This window comes from Aethalodelphis obliquidens, unplaced genomic scaffold (genome assembly GCF_003676395.1).
Source record: "Aethalodelphis obliquidens isolate GAN/ISIS:26980383/991018 unplaced genomic scaffold, ASM367639v1 scaffold44, whole genome shotgun sequence".
NCBI lineage: Eukaryota > Metazoa > Chordata > Mammalia > Artiodactyla > Delphinidae > Aethalodelphis > Aethalodelphis obliquidens.
In genome coordinates this window covers 967,075-988,885 of record NW_020837988.1, presented here as the reverse complement: position 1 = coordinate 988,885, position 21,811 = coordinate 967,075, and the positions used below count along the sequence as shown (strand labels likewise).

The following is a 21,811-nucleotide window of genomic DNA, read 5'->3' as shown; positions in this document are numbered from 1 at the left end:
AATAGAAAGTAATGCAAATGAAGCCAACCACAGCTAAATGGCGTAACAAGGATGAACATCACCCACATACTACTGAGCAAAAAAATATGTGAAGTTTAGGTTTATTTAAATGAAGGTCAAAATCCACTAAAACATAAATATTTTCATTTTTAAGAATGCAGGCATTGGTGGTAAAGTCAAGCTTAAAAACAAAGGAGGGAAATTACCAGAGAAGTCAGGATAGCAGTTACTGCTGGGGGAGATGGATGAGGTAAGATGGGGAAGAGTCAGACAGCAGGCTGCTGACATCTTGGCAATGATCTCATCCTTGCCTGCATGCACTTTCCAATGGTTCTCTTTTGTATAATTATTTATTATAGTTTGTAAGACTCCGTGTATCTGAATGCTATATTCATAAGAAATGTTTTAAAATATAAATTCTCTCATTATGTCAATGACTGTAGATTACATCATCTTGGATTTATTTAAATTCTACATTTAACTAGCAGATTTGCAAAAGGAAAAAATGCCTAATTGGCATTCTGTGTAAGAAAGAAGCAATATCCCTTTTTAGGCAATGGGTGGGAACATTCAATATGGGTGGAGGTGAAGTTCAAAGGAAATACTCTATTTTATTTCACAAAAAGAGCAGTTTCTACTGTCTGTTCTCTGAAAACTGACGGTTGCTCTGAAAATTGATCTCCCCCTGTGTTGTCTCTTCTTTCATTTTCAGTGACAACAGTTTTCCAAATGTCTTAATCTATGTCAGAAATCTTTTTTAAGAATACTAAAAAAAAAGAACCCCACTGCTTGATGGTGCTCAAGGTCACACAATTCTGTGATGTGGATATCACAGGAAATGTGTTAGCAATTACAAAGGCAAACAAGTCCAAGTATGTTTGTGAATGACAGACTAAGGTTAAAATAAAGGATCACGGTCACCGAACCTTCCCACAATGCCAAATAAATTGAAAAAAACTTCTAATCTTAAAATATTTTATAGGTGTGTTTTTACCAATCAAAAGAAAACTACTACGGTTCTTCAACTCTAATAAAATAATATTGCAAATATTACTCATTTAACATCTAAGGTATTTCCCACACAGTTATAAACTTAAAATGGAAGTTGTGTTTTATAAAGTTTGATTTCCAAAGGCTAATTAAATATTTTAGGACTCTCTAAAGCATCAAAAGAATTGCATCATTTATTAAACACAGACAAACTCTGTAGTCTGTATATAATTTCATGTCACTCAATTCTCTCCACACTTACTGCATTCTTAAACTTAAGCATTTCCACTTCCTAAATTTTGATTTTATAACATTAAGAATTGATTAACCTAGATTATCATCACTACTCATAGTAAAACCCTGTGAAATGGATCTGAGATTTAAATACAAAAATAAGATTTTAAAAGAGACAAAAACACGAAATTTTTTCATAATCTTGGAATAAGAAAGTCTATTCTACAAAAACCAGAAGCCATAGAGAAAAGACTGATAGATCCAACTACTGAAAAGAAAACTTCTATACATTAAAAAAATAGAAATAAATCAAAAGACATACAGAGAAAAATACTTGTAAGATATATGACAAAGACCTGAATTCCTTAACATATAAATTGTTCTTAGGAATCACAATGAAGACAAACAATTTTAACAAAAATATGGAAAGGTATAAGAAAGACAGCTCACAAAAGTGAAATTAAAAAGACAATAAACAGGGCTTCCCCGGTAGTGCAGTGGTTGAGAGTCCGCCTGCCAATGCAGGGGACGCGGGTTCGTGCCCCAGTCCCCCAGTCTGGGAAGATCCCACATGCCATGGAGCGGCTGGGCCCATGAGCCATGGCCGCTGAGCCTGTGCGTCCGGAGCCTGTGCTCTGCAACGCGAGAGGCCACAACAGTGAGAGGTCCGCAAAAAAAAGACAATAAACAGACAAAAAATATGTTCATTCTCACTTACATAAAAGCAATGGAAATATCAAAGCATCAAATATCATCTCACAGATAATCAAAAATGTTTATAATTCAGTGTTGATGAAATGGGAAAATAGACATTCTCATACAGTATTGGTGCAAGTACAAATAGACCTAACCTTTTTTAATAGTTTATTAAGATATACATAATTCACATACTATAACATTCACCCACTTAAAAAATACAATTCAATGTCTTTTAATACATCAGAGAATTATGCAACATCACCACAGTCTAACTTAGGACATTTTCATCACTCCAAAAAGGAACTCTCACACCCACTGGCGGTCACTCCCTACTCTCACCCAAGCCTGCAGCCTGAGGCAGACATAACCTCATTTTAAGGGCAATCTGTCAATGTCAATCAAAACTTTAAACCTGCAACCCTGTTACTGGGCAATTCAATTTCACAGAATTTATTGTATAAGAAGAAATATGCAATACATAAAAATATACACAGGGATATTCTTGAAACACTATTTGTTGTAGCAAAATACTCTACAAACCTCTACCCCTCAACAGGAATCTATATTAATAAAATGTGGTCCATCAGTAAAATAAAATACAATGCAACTATGTAAAAAGATGATGCCATACTACTGATATAAAAAATCATCAGAATATATGTTAGCATTTAAAAAGCAAAATGAAACAGTATATAGAGTATGTGCTAGGATCTTATTGGTATTTTAAAAATAAGATATTCCTGGAAACTTTTAAAGAGAATACATGTTAAATTTTGTGCAATGATTACCTTGAAAAGATCAGGTGCTGAGGAAATGAAGATTACTATTTCATTTAATATTTAATTTTAAAATAAACTTAACTCACCTGAAACAATGCTATTTCTTATTTTTAAAATGCCACCCAGCAACAACAAAAGCATTTGTAGATGAGAACATGTACAAGACACATCAGGGTTGTCTGATGTGAACATGCAAGAGCCTGCTGAATTTCAAAACAGAAAAGCATTTATCCTCATGCCCATAAGTATATGTCTAACAAAAGTGACTTAATCAAGTAGACATAAGATCATCCTTCTAAAGGATAACTACACACATCACAATGTAACTATGCATTTAAGTTTAGGGAAAAATCCAAGTTAGAAAACTATCTCTTGAAAACAGACAAAAATATTAAAGCGGTATGGTTGGTATTTTCTTTTTTGTTAATTCTTTTTTTTGCAAATGGACTTTTTTATTTATCCATCTATTCATGCACCATTCTAGAAAGAATTTGATACAGTTACACAAATATTGATATACACAAATATAATAAGATTAAAGTACATAGACAAAAAATTGAAAAGAATATGAAATAGAAAGAGACCACTAAGGACAGATTTAGGACAGCACACAAAAGTACATGTCATAAAATATTACAGTTGCTGAAAACATGCTGTGGAAGCTCTGATCTTTCTAGTGACCAGAACAGGGGAAACACCATGATCTCTAACAGTTATATTAGGTTTAGCATAGAGATACACATGCAATTCAGGAAAATCAATGTTTTTCCTAAAGTCTGAATATCTTTCTTTTAATGATTAGTATTCTCTATTTTCAAAAATGAAAATATTAAAAAACTATCTCCTGAAACTGAAAAAAACTTTAAAGAAATACATGTTCTGTATTAAAAATATAATTAGTCATCTTATATTTACAAAGGCAATCTAAACTGCTACCTTCCTCTACCTTCAAATGGCTCCTAATTATCTTTGCCTTTTTATATTCATTCTCATTTTTGCATATAATACATCCTTTACTTGTACCTTATAATCACATACAATGTTCATGACACTTCCAAGCATTAATTTTTATTTTAGAGGTTAAATTGTTTATGACACTAAACTTACAAAAATCCATTATTTCAATTGACCATGTAAGACACAATTCATTACCCCACAGAAATATTTAGAATGCTTATAAAGACAGACATCTAAGGACATTCTTCCCAGAATTATTTATATTAGTGAAAACTCAACCTCAATACCCAACAATAGGGATAATTTAAATTAACTGGGGATAATTGTATAATATGAACCATAATACAGCCATTGAAAATAAATGCTTAGGAACAATATTTAGTAGCATAAAATACTTGAGTTATACAAAACAATGTATATGATATCATCTCAATTTTCTAAAGAAAAATAACATGTTTACAGGATACATAAAGAAAAGACTAAAAGACAACCCAATGACATTTTACCAGTGTTTTTATTTCACAGATGATTTTATTTCTTTCTTTACATACATCTATATTTTCCAAGTTTTCCTTAATAAAAATCCACAAATTATTTTATAATCACAAATACTACTTTAAAAGAAAGATGAAACTAAGACAATTCTCACACTGGGGCAACTCAGCATATACTTTTAAATATTTTAGGATGGAGAAAAAAATATGATCAAAAACTTTCATCAAAAATAGTCAGACTTGAGGACACAGGGAGTGGGAAGGGTAAGCTGGGATGAAGTGAGAGAGTGACATGGACATATATACACTACCAACTGTAAACAGATAGCTAGTGGGAAGCAACCGCATAGCACAGGAAGATCAGCTCGGTGCTTTGTGACCACCTAGAGGGGTGGGATAGGGAGGGTGGAAGGGAGACGCAAGAGGGAGAAGATATGGGGATATATGTATACGTATAGCTGATTCACTTTGTTATAAAGCAGAAACGAACTCACCATTATAAAGCAATTATACTCTAATAAAGGAGTTTAAAAAAAAAGTCAGAAATGACTATGTAGCTACACAAAGAGTTATTTTAGCCAAAATATACACTGGATATATTTTAAGATATGGTGTAAGTTGATGTTTACATGCAAACTTCTCAATGATGCCACAAATATTTTTACAGTATGCCAAAAAGAAAAACAAAAACATAAGGGTGGGGAAAAAAATAAAGCCACACACATTTAAAATTATGAATCTCAAATGCAATACACAATAGCTTTAAATGTTTTCTCTTTCAACACGTATGTGGGGAGCCTTGGTATGTTTACCCCTGACCCAAGATGTCATCATAAAGAATAAGGACATTATTTCACGAAACACCAAAAAAAAAATTCAAAAAGACACCAGGTCCTTTCAATTATTTATTCTATGGTAAGCAGTCTCAACAGTAAAAGGAAAAGGAAAAATAGTTGGTAATGGCTTAGAATGACGTGTAAAAACAATTAATGACAATTTTTTTAAAAGGAAAGAATTTCAGGGCTTCCCTGGTGGCGCAGTGGTTGAGAGTCCGCCTGTCGATGCAGGGGACGCAGGTTCGTGCCCCGGTCCGGGAAGATCCCACATGCCGTGGAGCGGCTGGGCCCGTGAGCCATGGCCGCTGGGCCTGAGCGTCCAGAGACTGTGCTCCGCAACAGGAGAGGCCACAGCAGTGAGAGGCCCGCGTACCACAAAAAAAAAAAAAAGGAAACAATTTCGAAACAAGAGTTCCAAAGAAGGTGCATCTGAATGTAAGTATTACCCTCAAAAACACTTTTTAGAGTGTAATTTCTTTTTATTTCAACAGGTTCTTCAAACACTAGCAGTGCACTAAGAAACAAAACCCTGCATGCCTTAAATAGGAGCTATAAAACGACGGAATATTACTGAGATCAGCAGCAGTCACTCCACCAGATTGAAATTTAAAAGCGGGGGGTGGAATGAATTGGGAGATGGGGATTGACACATATACTCTACTACATATAAACTAGATAACTGATGAGAACCTACCCTATAACACAGGGAACTCTACTCAGTGCTCTGTGGTGACCTGAATGGGAAGGAAATCTAAACAAGAAGGGATATATGTATACATATAGCTGATTCACTTTGCTGTACAGCAGAAACTAACACAACACTGTAAGGCAACTATACTCCAATACCAATTAATTAAAATACATGAATACTTTTTTAAAAAAAGAAATTTAAAAGAAAAAAGAGCGCTTCCTCCTCTGTTATCAACAAAAATAAACTTATACGCTCATGATATTGTTTGGAATATCTAAGAAAAATATCATTGTCTTCTGTGATATTTTATAAATAGGATGGTAAGAAAACTCTATCATGTTGAAAATACCCAAATTGAAATTAAATTTCAGAAATTCTTAGAAGCCTCCCATTAAAATGAAAGATAAAATTATTGAAATAAATTAATTAGAACCATTAATCTAAGTCCAATAGTATTTTTCACAATTTGCCCATTTAAATAGTGCATTACCATTTACAAGTTACATACATATTCACTGTTCTCATTTGACTTCGTAACAACCCTGTTTAAACAAAAATTAAACTAATATTCTTGACTTCCCTGGGTCATATAACTAGAAAATGGTTAAGGCAGATTAAGAACATAATTCTTCAGGGGCTTCCCTGGTGGCACAGTGGTTGAGAGTCCGCCTGCCGATGCAGAGGACATGGGTTCGTGCCCTGGTCTGGGAAGATCCCACATACCGCGGAGCGGCTGGGCCCGTGAGCCATGGCCGCTGAACCTGCGCGTCCGGAGCCTGTGCTCCGCATCGGGAGAGGCCACAACAGTGAGAGGCCCGTGTACCGCAAAAAAAAAGAAAAAAAAAAAAAAAAAGAACATAATTTTTCAGGTTCCTAATCTAATTGTCTTTCATTGTACCACATAGATGACCAGTGTTTCATTGGTGTCATAAGCAAAAAAATAATAATAATGATGATTTTTAAATTTTCCAGAATAAAAGTTTTTAAAAGAAAATAATAAAGCAAATTAATGACTACTATTATACATGTGGAGTACACAGGTACCCAAAGACTACAAAATCTTCCTACTAATCCTGTAAAGCAGACACCTCCCAAGTAAGATGAAGAAACTGAGACTCAGGGAGGTAAGTATCTGCCCATTTTCACATAGCTGGTAAGGAGGATTTATATCCACATATTCTTGACTCCACAGCCTTTACTCTTAACCAATAAACACCACTGCCTCTTTAATAATTCTATTTTCAAATGATCAAAGAAAGATAGTACATTGTGTCCTATAGCAGCTCTGGCATAGCTGAATTTAGCAGATCAATTTAAAATAGTAGAAACAGTAAAAATAGTGAAATTAGAAAGATACATTATGAGGAAGCTGAGATAAAGAGAGAATGAAGGGATTCACCGAGGTCAAAGATACTGCTTCTAAAACCTGCCATCCCCCCCAGGCCCTGATAATCAGGAATTGATAGTCAGGAGAGAGCCCCTCAGCACAATCTGTCCAGCAGGCCTGGGGCCAGGACACACAAAATGGAAGACGGGCAACACAAAGCTGAAGACCACCCTGCCTTACCTGCATCAGTATTTTATATCCGTACCAATGACAACCTCTTCCTACCGTGCAACCTTATTCTAACCAGAAAATTCACATTACACAAAATACAAAAATTGTTTAATAAACTAGATACATCAGAAATATCTCGATCCTACCTCCTTCCCATGCATTCGAGACAGTAACTGATCCTCCTGGAGACTGCTGGATTTTCTCAGGCTGAATTTGGGAGTCATCTGCTGAATGAGAAAGAGTCATTCAATACTTTTTCAGGCCTGGTTTATCAAAAAGTAAACTCTAAATTGGCTGAAGTTCATGCCAAAATAATACCAATATTGGAGAAAAATAGTGATTTATTCACTTCCAAGCGATAGGATTAATAGGACTATTATGCTTCATAATGTGGACTTGCATTATTTTCTCTAAATATCTTGAGGATTATTTTCTTTTAAAATATCTAACCGTAGGAAAAGTTCAATGCATTTCTCACCTACCAAAGTAACGGGGATAGGCTTCTGTCTCAGGTACCGAGGATTTTCTATCTGAAAATTTTTACATAAAATAAAGACATTAATATTTGAGTTTTAATTAAACTATAATGAAAATGTTTCCCATATGTCTTAATATTTAGTATGTTTCTTAGAATGGGTATTGCATAATATATTTTTAGTGCCCCATAAACAAATAAAATATAAAGCATAAACTCCTTTGTGCCATAAATGCACCTGCATGACCCTCTCACAGCCTAACCACCCAGCCTCATCCCCACTTCTCCTCACCTCACATTTCATCCCCCAGGACGCTGAATGACCTACATCACCAGAATACGGTAGGTCTTCCTGTGCCTCTCTACCTCTGTCTACCCTTCTAACCCCTATAAGTACCCTCCTATCATCCTTCGAGTCCCAATTTAATCGCTACACTCCCAGGAAGATTTGATGTATGAATCCTTAACTTTACCTTCATAATAAGAACCGGAATACAAAATTCCTTTGGGATTCCTCCTATATCTACCTTTCTATCCCCCAATATACCCTATGTTCCAAGGACACCGAACAACTTGCTTTACCTTGAAAGCACTACACTCTCTCCCATATCTGAGCCTTTGCAACCTGTGAAATCATTCTCATGTGGTTAACTTATTCCAGACTCTCAGTTCAGGAATGTCTCCACCAGGAAATTTAGTTAACTTCCTACTACTGCAGCAGTACCCTGGAGGTTCATCTTCTTTTTGTGAGCTAACATCTATCTTCTGCAAAAATTGTGGACTCTGAAAACAGACTATGCCTGTCTTGTAACACACCTATCCCAACATCCACCACAGGACACAGTAGGTAGTGGGTGTCTCACAAATATTCAGTAAGAAGGAATAAAGGAAGGGAGGGAGGAAGGAAGGAAGAGAAGAAAGAAGGAAAGAAGAAAGAAAAGAAGGAAGGAAGGGGCAAACTGCACCTGATCCCACCCTCTTATCATCTCCTGAAGTACGCTGTGTGTCTCTCATGGCTCTTCTGTTATATTTACGTGTTTAATCAGTATGTCTCCATATCTGTCTTTAAGCTCAGTGAGTGCAAGGATGATGACTTCTCAATTGTGTATTCCTGGAACCTAGCATAATACTTAGCATGTAGCAGGCTTTCAATGAAATATTTATTGACTTAATGTACTATATGATCAATTAGAAACACTGATTATTATCTCAACTATTTGATCCACAGATGAAGTGATAATTAAAAATCATTATCATGGAATTCCAATCTCTTAACATCATAAACTCACAATTTGCTACATGGATAACCTCAAAATGTACAAGAATATGAATGTAACACTAATTATGACTTCAACCTAGGATAGTGGTTCTTACCCTGAAGTAAACCATTAGCATCAACTGACAAACTTTTTCAAACATATATTACTGGGTTCCACTCCTCCAAAATCCCACTGTGTTTTCAAAAAGCTTCTCAAATGGTGTATTATAATTAATAATCATGGAAGATGAACACTCCATACCCAATTTGACAATAAAGTTCGGGGTAAAGAATCAATTAATCAAAGAATATAGCGGCAATGAAATTAAAAATAGAACTTAATCAAAATATATTTTAATAGGGCTTCTCTGGTGGCGCAGTGGTTGAGAGTCCACCTGCCGATGCAGGCGACATGGGTTCGTGCCCCGGTCCGGGAAGATCCAACGTGCCACGGAGCGGCTACGCCCATGAGCCATGGCCACTGAGCCTGCGCGTCCGGAGCCTGTGCTCCGCGACAGGAGAGGCCACAACAGTGAGAGGCTCACGTACCGTTAAAAAAAAAAAAAAAAAAAAAAAAAATTTAATATAGGATAGATAAACAACAGGGTCCTACTGTATAGCACAGGGAACTATATTCAGTATCCTTTAATAAACCACAATGGAAAAGAATATGAAAAAGAATATATATATGTATAACTGAGTCACTTTGCTGTATAGCAGAAATTAACACAACATTGTAAATCAACTATACTTCAATAAAATTCAAAAAAAAAATTTTAAGCCTCTATAGCGACAGATAGGATCTGAAGAATAACTATATTTCTGCACCTAGATTAGAAGAAATTTACAAAATAATTTCTTTCACCTACAGGCTGGTTCCCATAAAGTAATGGCAACTGCCTGAATTTAAATTTCTCTCCCCATCCTCCAAAAATCCATACAGACGAACAAAGAGAGCATTTATTTTTATTAATACCCATCACCCATGCCTACATCACAACAAGGAGAAAGAGATTACAAAAAATTCAAATAACATATAAGTGGCCAAGGAAAGATCACAAATCAGCAGAATTAGATCCTAAGCCAAACCTGAGTGATAACATGGAAAAAAAGCAAGTCCTGAGGGTCCTACTAGTGGTGGGACATAAATGTCATCCAATATTCACCTGTAGAAGGAAAGTGGCTTACGTGGGTCAGACAAAAAGCCTGAGAGATGAGAGTGCTGGAGACAGAGGAGTCAAAGAGGGTCACAGGGTGTGGGCCAGAGAAGGCGGTCTTAGGAAGCGAGCACTTCTGCAGTAGAGGGAGGGCCCTGGAAGGAAGGCTGTCCGTGAGGAAAAAAGAAAAAGGGGCTACGGAAAAGGGCCCTACGGAAACAAGAAGAAATCAAGGAATCTGAAGACAGGCCAAAATGACAGTCACAGAAGGCACCATCTACTAAAGGTATTGCAGTTCAGTGGAGCAGGAGAAGGGAGCCTCCCTGAACTAAGAAATAAATAAAGTACGCTACCCAAGCCACCACTCTCATACGCTCGCTGGCTATTGCTTGTTCAGAAAAACCTAACAGAAATAATCATGAACAGAAAAAAGAATCCGATGTCCATAAAAGCTTACTATAAAAAAATAGAACATCAAAATCAAAACCTGTCAGCAGAAGGAATCACTTTTTTAAAAATCCATGAAACAGAAGAAAACTGTCATACAGCCCCCCTTTTGCCTCCCCTGTCTGCAGTGCTCTGATTCATCAGGCTTTTTGGACAGCCCACTTAAGGTAGGCCACTCTCCTGCAGGTCAATATTTGATGATATTTACATTCCACGACCACTAGAACAATATATATTCAAGTACAACTTTTAAATAATTTCAGGAAGTTCATAAAGAACACAACAGATAAAGACAAAAAATAGAAAGATGTTAAGTAGAGGCTGACCAAATAAGAGCTTGGCAAAGCTGCCGGATGCCAATATGTAAAAGTCAGCTGCATTTCTATAAATTAGCAAAAATCATCTAGGAAAAAAGACGATTTTACAAAGACATAATTTATAATCATAAAACAATATATAACTCCTAAAAGTAAATCTAAGAAAACATTCATAAACCCTTTATGGAGAAAATAATTTAGCTTTTTCTGAAAGACATTAAGACTGAAATAAAAAGAGTGTGAAACCATGTTTTTGGATAGCCTCAATATCATAAAAATGTCAATTCCCCTTAACTAGATCTAGTGACTAAATTTATCCAAACCAAAATCTCAATAGGGTTTTTGGAAAATTTAATAACCTCATTATAAAATGTATATAAATAAATAAAGGGACAAGGATAGCCAAGACGTGCCTGAAGGAAAAAAAACAAGGTGGGTTGCCTTACAAGACATAATAAAACTATAGTAATGAAAATAACTCAAAGGAACTAACTGGAAAGTACCAGAAACTCAAATATATATAAGAATATGATTCATGAAAGATATAGCACTGCAAATTATTGAGAAAATAAGGATGTGTTCAATAAGAGGAAGAAAATAAGAGCAGATCCCTTCCCCACACCCTGTATAATAAATTCCCAAAGGATTAAATACTTATAATTAAAAGCAGAACTATAAAAACTTTCAGAAGACAACTGAGAAGAATGACTTCATGGCCTTGGAGTAGAGAAAATTTCTTTAAACAACACATTAAAAAAGCATAAACAAAAAAGAAATAATAAATTTGACCACTTTAAGTAAGAACTTCTCTCTAAAAAAAATATTATAAATAAATTGAAAAGGCAAGCCGTAAACTGGATGGAGATATTTGCACAAATAATTAGTCTACACAATGTGTAAAGAAGTTCTTTTAAAATAAAAGAAAGAACAACAGCCCATTTGAAAAAAAAAAATGGGAAAAACTTGAGACACATTTCACTGATGAGGAAATCTGAATAACATAAACATGAAAATATGCTCAATCTGTTGAGAAATATGAAAAATGTAAAGTAATACCACAAAGAGATGGTGTTTTACAGCCACTAGATTGGCATACATTAAAAATTTGACAATAAAAGTGTTCCAGATGTGGAGCACTACTGTTGGGTGTATGAATTAGTGCATTTACTTTGGGAAACATTTATTAAGTAAAGATAATAGTAAAATCTACTTAAATATCATACCAGAGAAAGATGCATAGTCTTTAGTAAATAACACTGTACTATACATCTACACAACTTTTGGAAAAACAGAGGCAGCAAATTTCCAGCAGGTAGCAAAGTACACTCAATAAATATTTATTGTCTGAAGGTATATATATGAAAAGTAAGTAACCATTCTCTATTTTTGGAATGGAGAAAACCAGCATAGAAAGTAAGTCCTTCAAAGACACATGCATATAACACCCTAATTCATAAAGCAGAATTAAATATAAGGGGGAAAATAAAGGAAGAGGGAAACAGAGAATTCCCAAAGATGCTCAAGCTCTAATTAAGCTTAAAATTTAAAACCAAAAGCCAAGAAAACCACCTGTGGCTTATTTTTACCCGGCTCTACATTTGTAAGCAGGGTACAAAATATTGGTTTAGCTAATTACAATGTAGCATCTCAAGTATGCAAAAGTAACTCCTATTTCATCCTCTTCATCTTTAAAAGCCGTTAAATACAGAAATTAAGGAGTCATCCTGTTATCATAAATTTCCTCTCTCAAGTTGACCAAAAAAAAAATCTATTATAATATTTAAAAGCAAGAATGAACACTGTAAACAAGTATAAATCTCCTGTTGTTGTTATTCATTTACAATACATTGTGTTTGTCTCATACCCACTTCTAAAATGTAATGAGAACTATTCATAGCAGAGCATGTTCTTTAGTCTATTTGAGGGAAATAAGCAGTCTGTTTTCTGATCTTATAACAGCAGCCAGACGTGCTTTGAAGTTAAATGCCCCCACTTTGTAACCCACAAGTATCGCGGACTTGCAGCGATCTGTAGTCTTAACATTTACTTTCTTCATGCTCTTTTAGAAGACTTCTTGTTCTCTCATAACACCTCAAGAAAGAATACCACAATAAGAAATGTCCAAAATGGAAGATAAAAAGAACTTATGTGAAATATTAAAGTCTAACAAAATATTATACAGAAAGCAAAGCCAAAAATAATTTAGTTCCAATAGCATGAATGAATCACGTGACAAAACATTTCTTGTTTGAAAAACAGAGTCACAATAATAAAATAAATAATAATTTAAACTAGACATAAATACAGATATCTGAAAGCTCTCTACTGAAAACTGGCTTTTAACATTTTATTTTGTTAAGTTTTTTAGCCTCATTTTTCGGTTACAAAGAGTTCTGTCCGTTTGTTTCTTGAAGAGATTATTCAGGACTTGGTCAAACTGACCTCCTTATAGACTAACTAATGTTGATCAAATAGAGATGCTCCAAGGTTCCAGAAATATAGAAAGACACTTTATCTGATATTTTAGCTGTCTTAGAGGAAAGGACATTCTCGGGCAATATATTACTAGCAGCACAACTAGAATAAGCGTTTTTAAGTCACAGCATCCGTCAGAAGAACTGCCAAAACTCTTTCTATAGCATAAAATAAATTCAGTCATCAATGTCAAATCAATTATGCTCCAAAATAATGTTTTTAAGTCAATATTTTAGAACTTGAAAAATGTTTTCCACAGAAAAAAATACTACAAATGAAGGTTCATTTGTTGGTTTACTCACGTTTCAACAAACATTTAATGAGCACAAATGAAATACAGATATAGACATCAATCACTGCCACAAGGAAAAGCAAATAAGCCAAAGGAACAGAATGGAAACACACATGTACTGTCACCTGATTTATGAGACGAGTAACACTGCAGCGCAGCAGGAAAAGAATAGTCTTTGCAATAAATGCGAGTGTCACCTGGATACTTATAAGGGACGAAAACAAATCTTAACTTCCTATCTTACAACATATACTACAATCGGCCCCAGATGGCATGTAAATCTAAATAGAAAGAGTGAAACAATAGAGTTGTTAGAAGAAAACATAGAACGTCGTCAGGAACTCAAGATAGTCAAAGACCTTAAACAGGACAGAAAAAGCATTTTTTCATGAGATGAAAATGTGAAGATGAACAGCATTAAAATTTAAAATTTCTGTTCATCAAAGACACCAGTAAGAGAATGAAGGAAAGCAACAAAGTGGAAGGAAATATTTACAATACTATATTCCAAAAGTAGTCATCCAGAACAGATACAAAGCTCTTACATATTCAGAAGAAAAAGGCAGACAACCCAACAGGAAAACTGGAAAAGTCTTCAGTAAGCACTTAACTCTGAGAGGCTACCCAAACTGTCAGTCAACATATTGAACAGCATCTAACTCTATCAGTCCTCAGGAAAATACATATTAAAAGCACACTTCCCAATGTCACTAACCACTGTCAAGAACGGCTAAGTTTTATAATTAAAAGAAAAACTGACTGACACCACCAAGTACGGAAGAGAAAGTAGAGGGGCAGGAACCGGCCCACGCCGCATCCCGATGACGGTGCATCCCGATGACGGTGCAGACCGGCAGTCACTTTACAAAACTGTTCGGCAGCATCTACCGTATCCATTAGCTTTGAGCTCCTTGGCTTCCAACTAGCGCACTTTATTTAGCCCAGGACTCCGAGGCTCGGCAGCGTGGGCGCTCCTCTCACCTGGACTCGCCCACGCGTCCACTCAGCCAGGGGGACAGCTATGCCCGGTGACTGAGCACAGTTCTGGACAGGCCCCGGCAGGGCGACCACAGGGAAGACAGCCAGGGGTCCCTCACTCCTTACAGGGGGTGCCCGGGGGCGTCTCCAGCTGCCGAGGGCTTGCAGGTGCCCCCCAGCCCTGGACAGGAAGTTCTCGCCCATGGGCTCTGCCCTCAGTGGGGCCGCCGGACTAGGGTAGGGGTGCTGTCCACCCTCGGGAGCTCCCCGCGGGATCGGGGGGCCTCACTCCCGCTGACCTCCCCCACTCCATCCTCCGTCGGGTCCCATTTCCTCCACTGCCTGTCCTGGGAGATCTCCTGCACAAATTCTGAAGAGACCTGACCTAAGGGCGTCACCGAAAGCGTCCCCACTGTTTGTTCGCTCCTGATGGGAGCGAGGCTCTCAGTCAGCACCTAGGTCCCGGGTGGGAACGGGTGGGGGGCTGGTGACCCGATGGAAGGCCTGGGAGAGCCGTCCCCTTCCGGGTCCCACAGCCGTGCTCATGAAAAAAGAAAAAAATTTTACATAAAGACAGTCATGCATGAAATATACGTTAACAAAGCAAGAAAGCTTCCCAAAAGCTAAAGGTTAAAAAGGTTAAAGAGTAATTTAAAAAATAATACAGGAGGAATTGTATTATTTAATTGCTAGCTTTACCAAGTAAATTCCTACTTGAATTATGCATTCCTAGGGAAAGTATTAACACACTCCTAGGAAAAGAAAGAATATAATTGGGGGAGAAATATATTTTTTCAACAATAACTAGAAAATTAAAAATCTAGAACATCTAATGAATCAGAAAGTAGGTGCTGACAGGCATGCCAGCAACATAAAACATGTGCCCTTAGTACAGAGCACAAAATTCACTAGCTATAAACCGATCATTCAGAGGAAGAAAGAAACAGAAGTGCATTGCACATTCCCACACAAAACTAAAATCGAAGCAAAATCGAAGCTTTTGAATACACTGGGTATTTAAATTATTCTACTATGATCAAGAGATACAGTTCAACCTGATTAATGCAGATGCGTTATAAATATATAAAAACGCAAGACTTTCATATTGTACACTGTTAGTGCATTCTTTGAACAATAAAAATGTGAAACAAAACCCCAGGCAGTCCTAGTTTTAGGGCATTACCTCAAAATATTTTAGATGTTTTATCTTAATTTTTTATATGAATGAAAATTTTAATCCTCTGAACAGTTAAATAATTGTGAAAAGTACTCTATGTACTATGTGCTAAGAAATGTACAGCAGAAGTTTCAAATGGCTAAGGGCAAAGGCAATTTTAAAAGGACAGCCCAGAATTTTATTTTTCACTTTGATACTGCTTTCTGGCAAACAGAATGGGTCCTTCTGAGGGATTTCCTGTGCTCCTCTCCCACACCAGTAACTCAGCACTCCCCTCCAGTGGCAGCTCCCCTACCCCTTCAAATGTGAAAACGGTCTTCTTATTGCCCTCTCACTATCAATTCTTTCTTCTCTTTCATTAGCATACTCCCCAAATGCCATGGAGATTCACACTGCTTTAAATCCTTCCGGGTCCCCTCCCCTCTAACTGTGGCCACTGCGCTGCCAGCCCCCTCACTCTGAAGTCTCTGAAGACTAGATCTGTCCCAGGCCCTGGATACAGCCACCACCTACAGCAGTGCGGCTGCAAAACAAGACGCCAGCCCTGGAGACTCACTCATGGAGCTGAAAACCTTGAACTCCCCAATTAATCTTACCGCCTCTCTTAACCCTACCAGTCTAGAATAACACGTTGAAACCCCTGAAATGCTTCCCCCATGAGACAATCAATTAACTGACAGAGACACAACCTTCCCATTTTCCTGCAACCAAACCTTCAGGCACCCTCCTATTCAGCCCACCAATCAGCCACTAAGCATTCTTTATTCTCTTTGAAATGTGTCTCTTTCCTATCCTTTCCGTCTTCACAGACATTACACCACTGTGGAGTCCACCGCAGACACCTAAAGGAGGGTTGGCTCCCTTTCTCCGTGTCTATGCACACCCACTGTGACCTTCTTAATACCACCTAGTCACATGTCCTAAAGCACTGCCTTCATTAAAGATTGGTATTTATATGGGATTTCCCTGGTGGTGCAGGGGTTAAGAATCCACCTGCCAATGCAGGGGACACGGGTTTGGGCCCTGGTCTGGGAAGATCCCACATGCTGCGGAGCAAGTAAGCCTGTGTGCCACAACAACTGAGCCTGTGCTCTAGAGCCCCCGAGCCACAACTACTGAGCCCACCTGCCACAACTACTGAAGCCCGTGAACCACAACTACTGAGCCCGTGTGCCACAACTACTGAAGCCCGTGCGCCTAGAGCCCGTACTTCACAACAAGAGAGGCCACCGCAATGAGAAGCCTGCGCACCGCAACCAAGAGTAGCCCCCGCCCGCCGCAACTAGAGAAAGCCCGCGCGCAGCAACAAAGACCCAACACAGCCAAAAATAAATAAATAAATTTATTTTTAAAAAAGAACATTGTTAGTAGGAAGGGTTTTAGGTTTTTTTAAAAAACTAACAACACCTGATGTCAGTGAAGAAGTAAGAAATAGACAGTCCTATATACTTCTGGTTGGAGAACAAATTGGTATACACCTTCTGGAGGGCAATGTACCAAGACCTAACATAACCTAAGAAAGCAACCAAGTAGGTATAAAAGGACTCTTTTATGGAATTTTATTGCAGTATTACTTATATTAAAAATAAACTGGGAGCAACCTACATGCCCAAAAATGTCAGAATGTTTAAATAGGTTATGAACTATCTACTCAAAAGAAAAATTAGTGCTACCATTAATATTCATGCTAATAGAACTATTATTAACTTATACCAAACTTAAAACAGCACATAATAAAATAGTAATTATAATATGACCCCAATTTTGTTTAAATCTTAATTTTATAAATACACACAGAAAAAAATGAGGGAAAGATATATTTAACAAAATGTTAATACAAATTTTATTCATCTGACTTTATGTGTTTTTCAAATTTTTCAAGTTACAAATTATTTTAATAATAAAGTGGGATTAAAAAAATTGATCAAATACCTTTTCACTTCCTGAAAGCATTTAAACAGCATATATGTAAAGTGGAATGTGGAGGGGAAAAAAAATTAATCTCACTACTGCCTAAAATTTAAAAGCTAAACTTCTCAGTTTAGTATTCAAAGCTCCAATGCAGCCCAACCTGATGGCACTGCCCTCTAACCATAACTGAGTCCCGGTCACGGCCACACCTTTCTTCACGTCTCTTTCTGCCTCTAGTTCCTGCCCCCTCCTCCCTACCCACCCAGAAACGTTCACAGCTGGCCTCTGAACATGAAAACCGCCGTCCACGATGGCGGCTCATCCTGAGGCCGCCTGGAGAATGTTTCTAACCCAGCTGACCTTGCTCCTCCAAGTCCTCCTCCTCTCTCCTCCACCTCAGGATTCTACTTTCTAGATAACTCACTTTGGTTATATAGTTTGACCATACACTATCTTAAAGTTTATTTAACTGTTTCATGTGTATATCTCTTATTTCACCAACAAGAAAGTCAGCTTGTCGAGGGCAGGGACCATTCACGCTTCTTTGGAATGTTATTTCTCTTTCCTGTTCCCCAAGTCCTTCCCAGTGCTCACACAGTACTAAATGTCTAACAGCCAGTAATAGTCATTGTTTAGAATTAAATTAGTGAAGATGTTTTCCAAATACAACATGATTCTGCCACATCAACATACATACATGAAACAAATACTTTTTTACCCCAAGATTCCAACTATTAAGGCGAGCTTCGATGTCACTGTCATCCAAAGAAAGAGCAGATTTCCTCGAATGAATTTCCTAAAGTACAAAAGAGAAAAAGAAAAGCAGGATGAAAAAAAAGACAGGATGGAGGGAAGAAACAAAAGTGGAAAGGAAGGAGGGAAAGAAGGGAGTGAGAGAAGGAAGGAAAGAAGGGCAGAGGGGAGGGAGGGAGGGAGGGAGGGAGAAAACAGGACAAAATATATGTCATTCAGAGTAATAAGTTTTGTGTGCCTTTTTTAGTAATGCTATACTACCCTCAGAGGAAAGGATTATGTTACAACGGAGTTAGTTCTCAATTCTAAGTAATGACTGTTTATTACAGCTGCTTAAGGCTATGAGAGGCCTTCACAATATATTCACACAGCAACTAGATTTCAGAAAAAAAAAAATCAAAAGAATATTTTAAAAAATAATCCAGACCCTTCTCTTTAAGTTCTTTCACAAGAAGTTTTAATTGTGGTATACCACAGTAACTTTAAAGGGGGGTAAGGAAACACTTGAAAAAATGATTATTTACTCTCATTAAAATTAGTTAACAGGGCTTCCCTGGTGGCGCAGTGGTTGAGGGTCTGCCTGCTGATGCAGGGGACGCGGGTTCATACCCTGGTCCGGGAAGATTCCACATGCCGCAGAGCGGCTGGGCCCGTGAGCCATGGCCGCTGAGCCTGCGCGTCCGGAGCCTGTGCTCCGCAACGGGAGAGGCCACAACAGTGAGAGGCCCGCATACCGCAAAAAAGAAAAAAAAAAAAAAATTAGTTAACAGGGAAGTTTGTATTGCTGTCCAAGAAGCTTTTTGTTCTTAAATTAATTCTCATTCATACACTGTACATAAAGAGAAATAAGCTTTGGATTCACATCATGAAAACATAATTATTTATTATGAAAAAGTAATTCTTCTTAAAAAAATTAAGGGACTTCCCTGGTGGTGCAGTGGTTAAGAATCTGCCTGCCAATGCAGGTGACATGGGTTCGAGCCCTGGTCCAGGAAGATCCCACATGTCGCGGAGCAACTAAGCCCGTACGCCACAACTACTGAGCCTGCGCTCTAGAGCCTGCGAGCCACAACTGCTGAGCCTGCGCACCTAGAGCCCGTGCTCTGCAACAAGAGAAGCCACCACAATGAGAAGCCTGCGCACCGCAACGAAGAGTAGCCCCCGCTCACCGCAACTAGAGTAAGCCCGGGCGCAGCAACAAAGACCCAACACACAAAAATAAATAAGTAAAAATAAATAAATTTATAAAAAAATAAAATAAAATTCCATGCTCTTTTCCCTCCCATATAATTTATATTATAAACTTATCAAACCAGATTAAAATTATAATTAACTGAGGACAGCCAAAGATCTGTACCCAGGAATGGACAATGACCTGAAAGCCCTACAAACTTAGAAAGTAAGTCTGTGGAAAATAATAATGTACATCCTACAGTACAGCCAAAATATTTTATTTAAATTTAAATTCTTGGCATAGCATTTTCATGCTTTTAGAAAACCTCACTACTAACAAATAAATCTATTTATCTATGGTCATTTAAATTATCTTAAGTGATGGAAAATACATTAAAATGTTCTTCAGACACAGATGCAGAGAACAAACGTATGGACACCAAGGGGGGAAAGCCGCGGTGGGGTGGGGATGGTGGTGTGCTGAATTGGGCGATTGGGATTGACATGTATACACTGATGTGTATAAAACTGATGACTAATAAGAACCTGCTGTATAAAAAGATAAATAAAATAAAATTCAAAATTTGAAAGAAAAAACAATGTTCTTCATATTTTACTGAATCTCCAGATTTCTACTGAACAAAATGTTGGGTTTATTATATACACTATATTAAAATTCATTATTGCCTCTACTGTTGGTCCCTTGCTTTTTGAATGTGTGTGTGTGTATGTGTGAATGAGAATGTCTTTTAAAATGCACCTCCCTTATTTATTTTGAGTAAATATAATGATTGATAATAAATTCACAAATATCTAAAATGTGCTGCTCTTTATATTAAGATATTTATGAAAGTTCCAAACTGGACCCCTCCATCACTGGAGAAAATGGAAGGAGTTATGTTCAGAGCAAATGTTCTGAAACAGTCGTGTTTCACATTCGACTTGCTTGTAACTAAAAGTCTCATCACCCAAGACAAGCTGAGCTATGCTGTAGGAAGCAGGCAGAGTCCTCTTTATCAACCTGACTGGAATGCTCATTAGCTCCATGGTCAAACCAAATCTATGTTAAGTAGTTACATGCAAGAGAAGTATTCATATTTCAAGATAGGAACAGTTCACCTTCATCAGGAAGGCAGTGTTCCCTACTTCACTACAAACTAATCCCAATTTCTTAAGTTTATGACCATTGTGCGTCTAATCATTTTTAGACATATACTGAGTAAAAGGGGAAAAGTTAACTAAAAAACAAAACCTTTTCAAAGTTATTCTTCAATGCACAGGAAAAATGATAGACTGATTAACACGATGCCTCAGAATCTTTGAGAAAGCAGAAGGAACGCTATGGAACATACCAAATACACCACTTTCTTTGAAACCAGGATATTCACCAAAACCTTCAGACTTTATTGTTTGTAAGTAATCGTTGGAATTTAACAATATGAAACTAAAAATATGTGGAGATTTTTTTTTTTTTTGCGGTACGCGGGCCTCTCACTGTTGTGGCCTCTCCCATCGCGGAGCACAGGCTCCGGACACACAGGCTCAGCGGCCATGGCTCACGGGCCCAGCCGCTCCGCGGCATGTGGGATCCTCCCGGACCAGGGCACAAACCCATGTCCCCTGCATCGGCAGGCGGACTCCCAACCACTGCGCCACCAGGAAAGCCCTATGTGGAGATATTTTAAAACAAGAAGCAAACAAACAAAAAAAACAAAAGTAGAATCTGATCTTACATAACTCCTTGGGGTAATAATCTGTCCATCATCTCTGTAGGTTGGACTCATAGACTGTGATCTGGTTTGGAGCTTTGCAATGCATTGTTCCCTATTGAGAGACCAAAACAGTCACAGTCAGAATTGGGGGAATTCAGAGGACACAGGGGTATTCAAATCTAGGACTACAATATTCTTTTCCTTTTGGAAATGAGATGACTGTTTATATTAACAATGACGTTTCAATAGCAAAGAAAAAAGAAATACGAATAATAACCACTTGTATTTATTAAACTATAAGTAAAATGTCACCTAAATGCCACATGCTTACTTACAAACAAATGCTCTTGTTAAGTGGGACTATAATAAACCACATGCATTTCCCCTTTTCCTACGTGTAGGAAGAGAAAAACTGAAGCATACAGTCTCAGAGAAGATAATTGTTTTC

General features: G+C 37.4%; 1 protein-coding gene across 26 annotated transcripts in view; it reads right to left on the bottom strand.

The window, feature by feature from the left end:
* The window catches only part of CEP112 (centrosomal protein 112), a 422,076-nt gene that overhangs the window by 360,401 nt on the left and 39,864 nt on the right, over positions 1-21,811 (bottom strand). For 9 of the 26 annotated variants that reach the window (XM_027080437.1, XM_027080448.1, XM_027080444.1 and 6 more), the window contains exons 5-8: positions 21,385-21,475; positions 18,444-18,521; positions 7,721-7,768; positions 7,385-7,462 (exon numbers count right to left, since the gene is read on the bottom strand). In XM_027080437.1, the coding sequence (XP_026936238.1) occupies positions 7,385-7,462; positions 7,721-7,768; positions 18,444-18,521; positions 21,385-21,475 (295 nt within the window). Of the gene's footprint in view, positions 1-7,384; positions 7,466-7,720; positions 7,769-18,422; positions 18,522-21,384; positions 21,476-21,811 lie in introns of all 26 variants that reach the window. The other 17 variants (XM_027080431.1, XM_027080432.1, XM_027080433.1 and 14 more) reach the window with 8 other exon arrangements.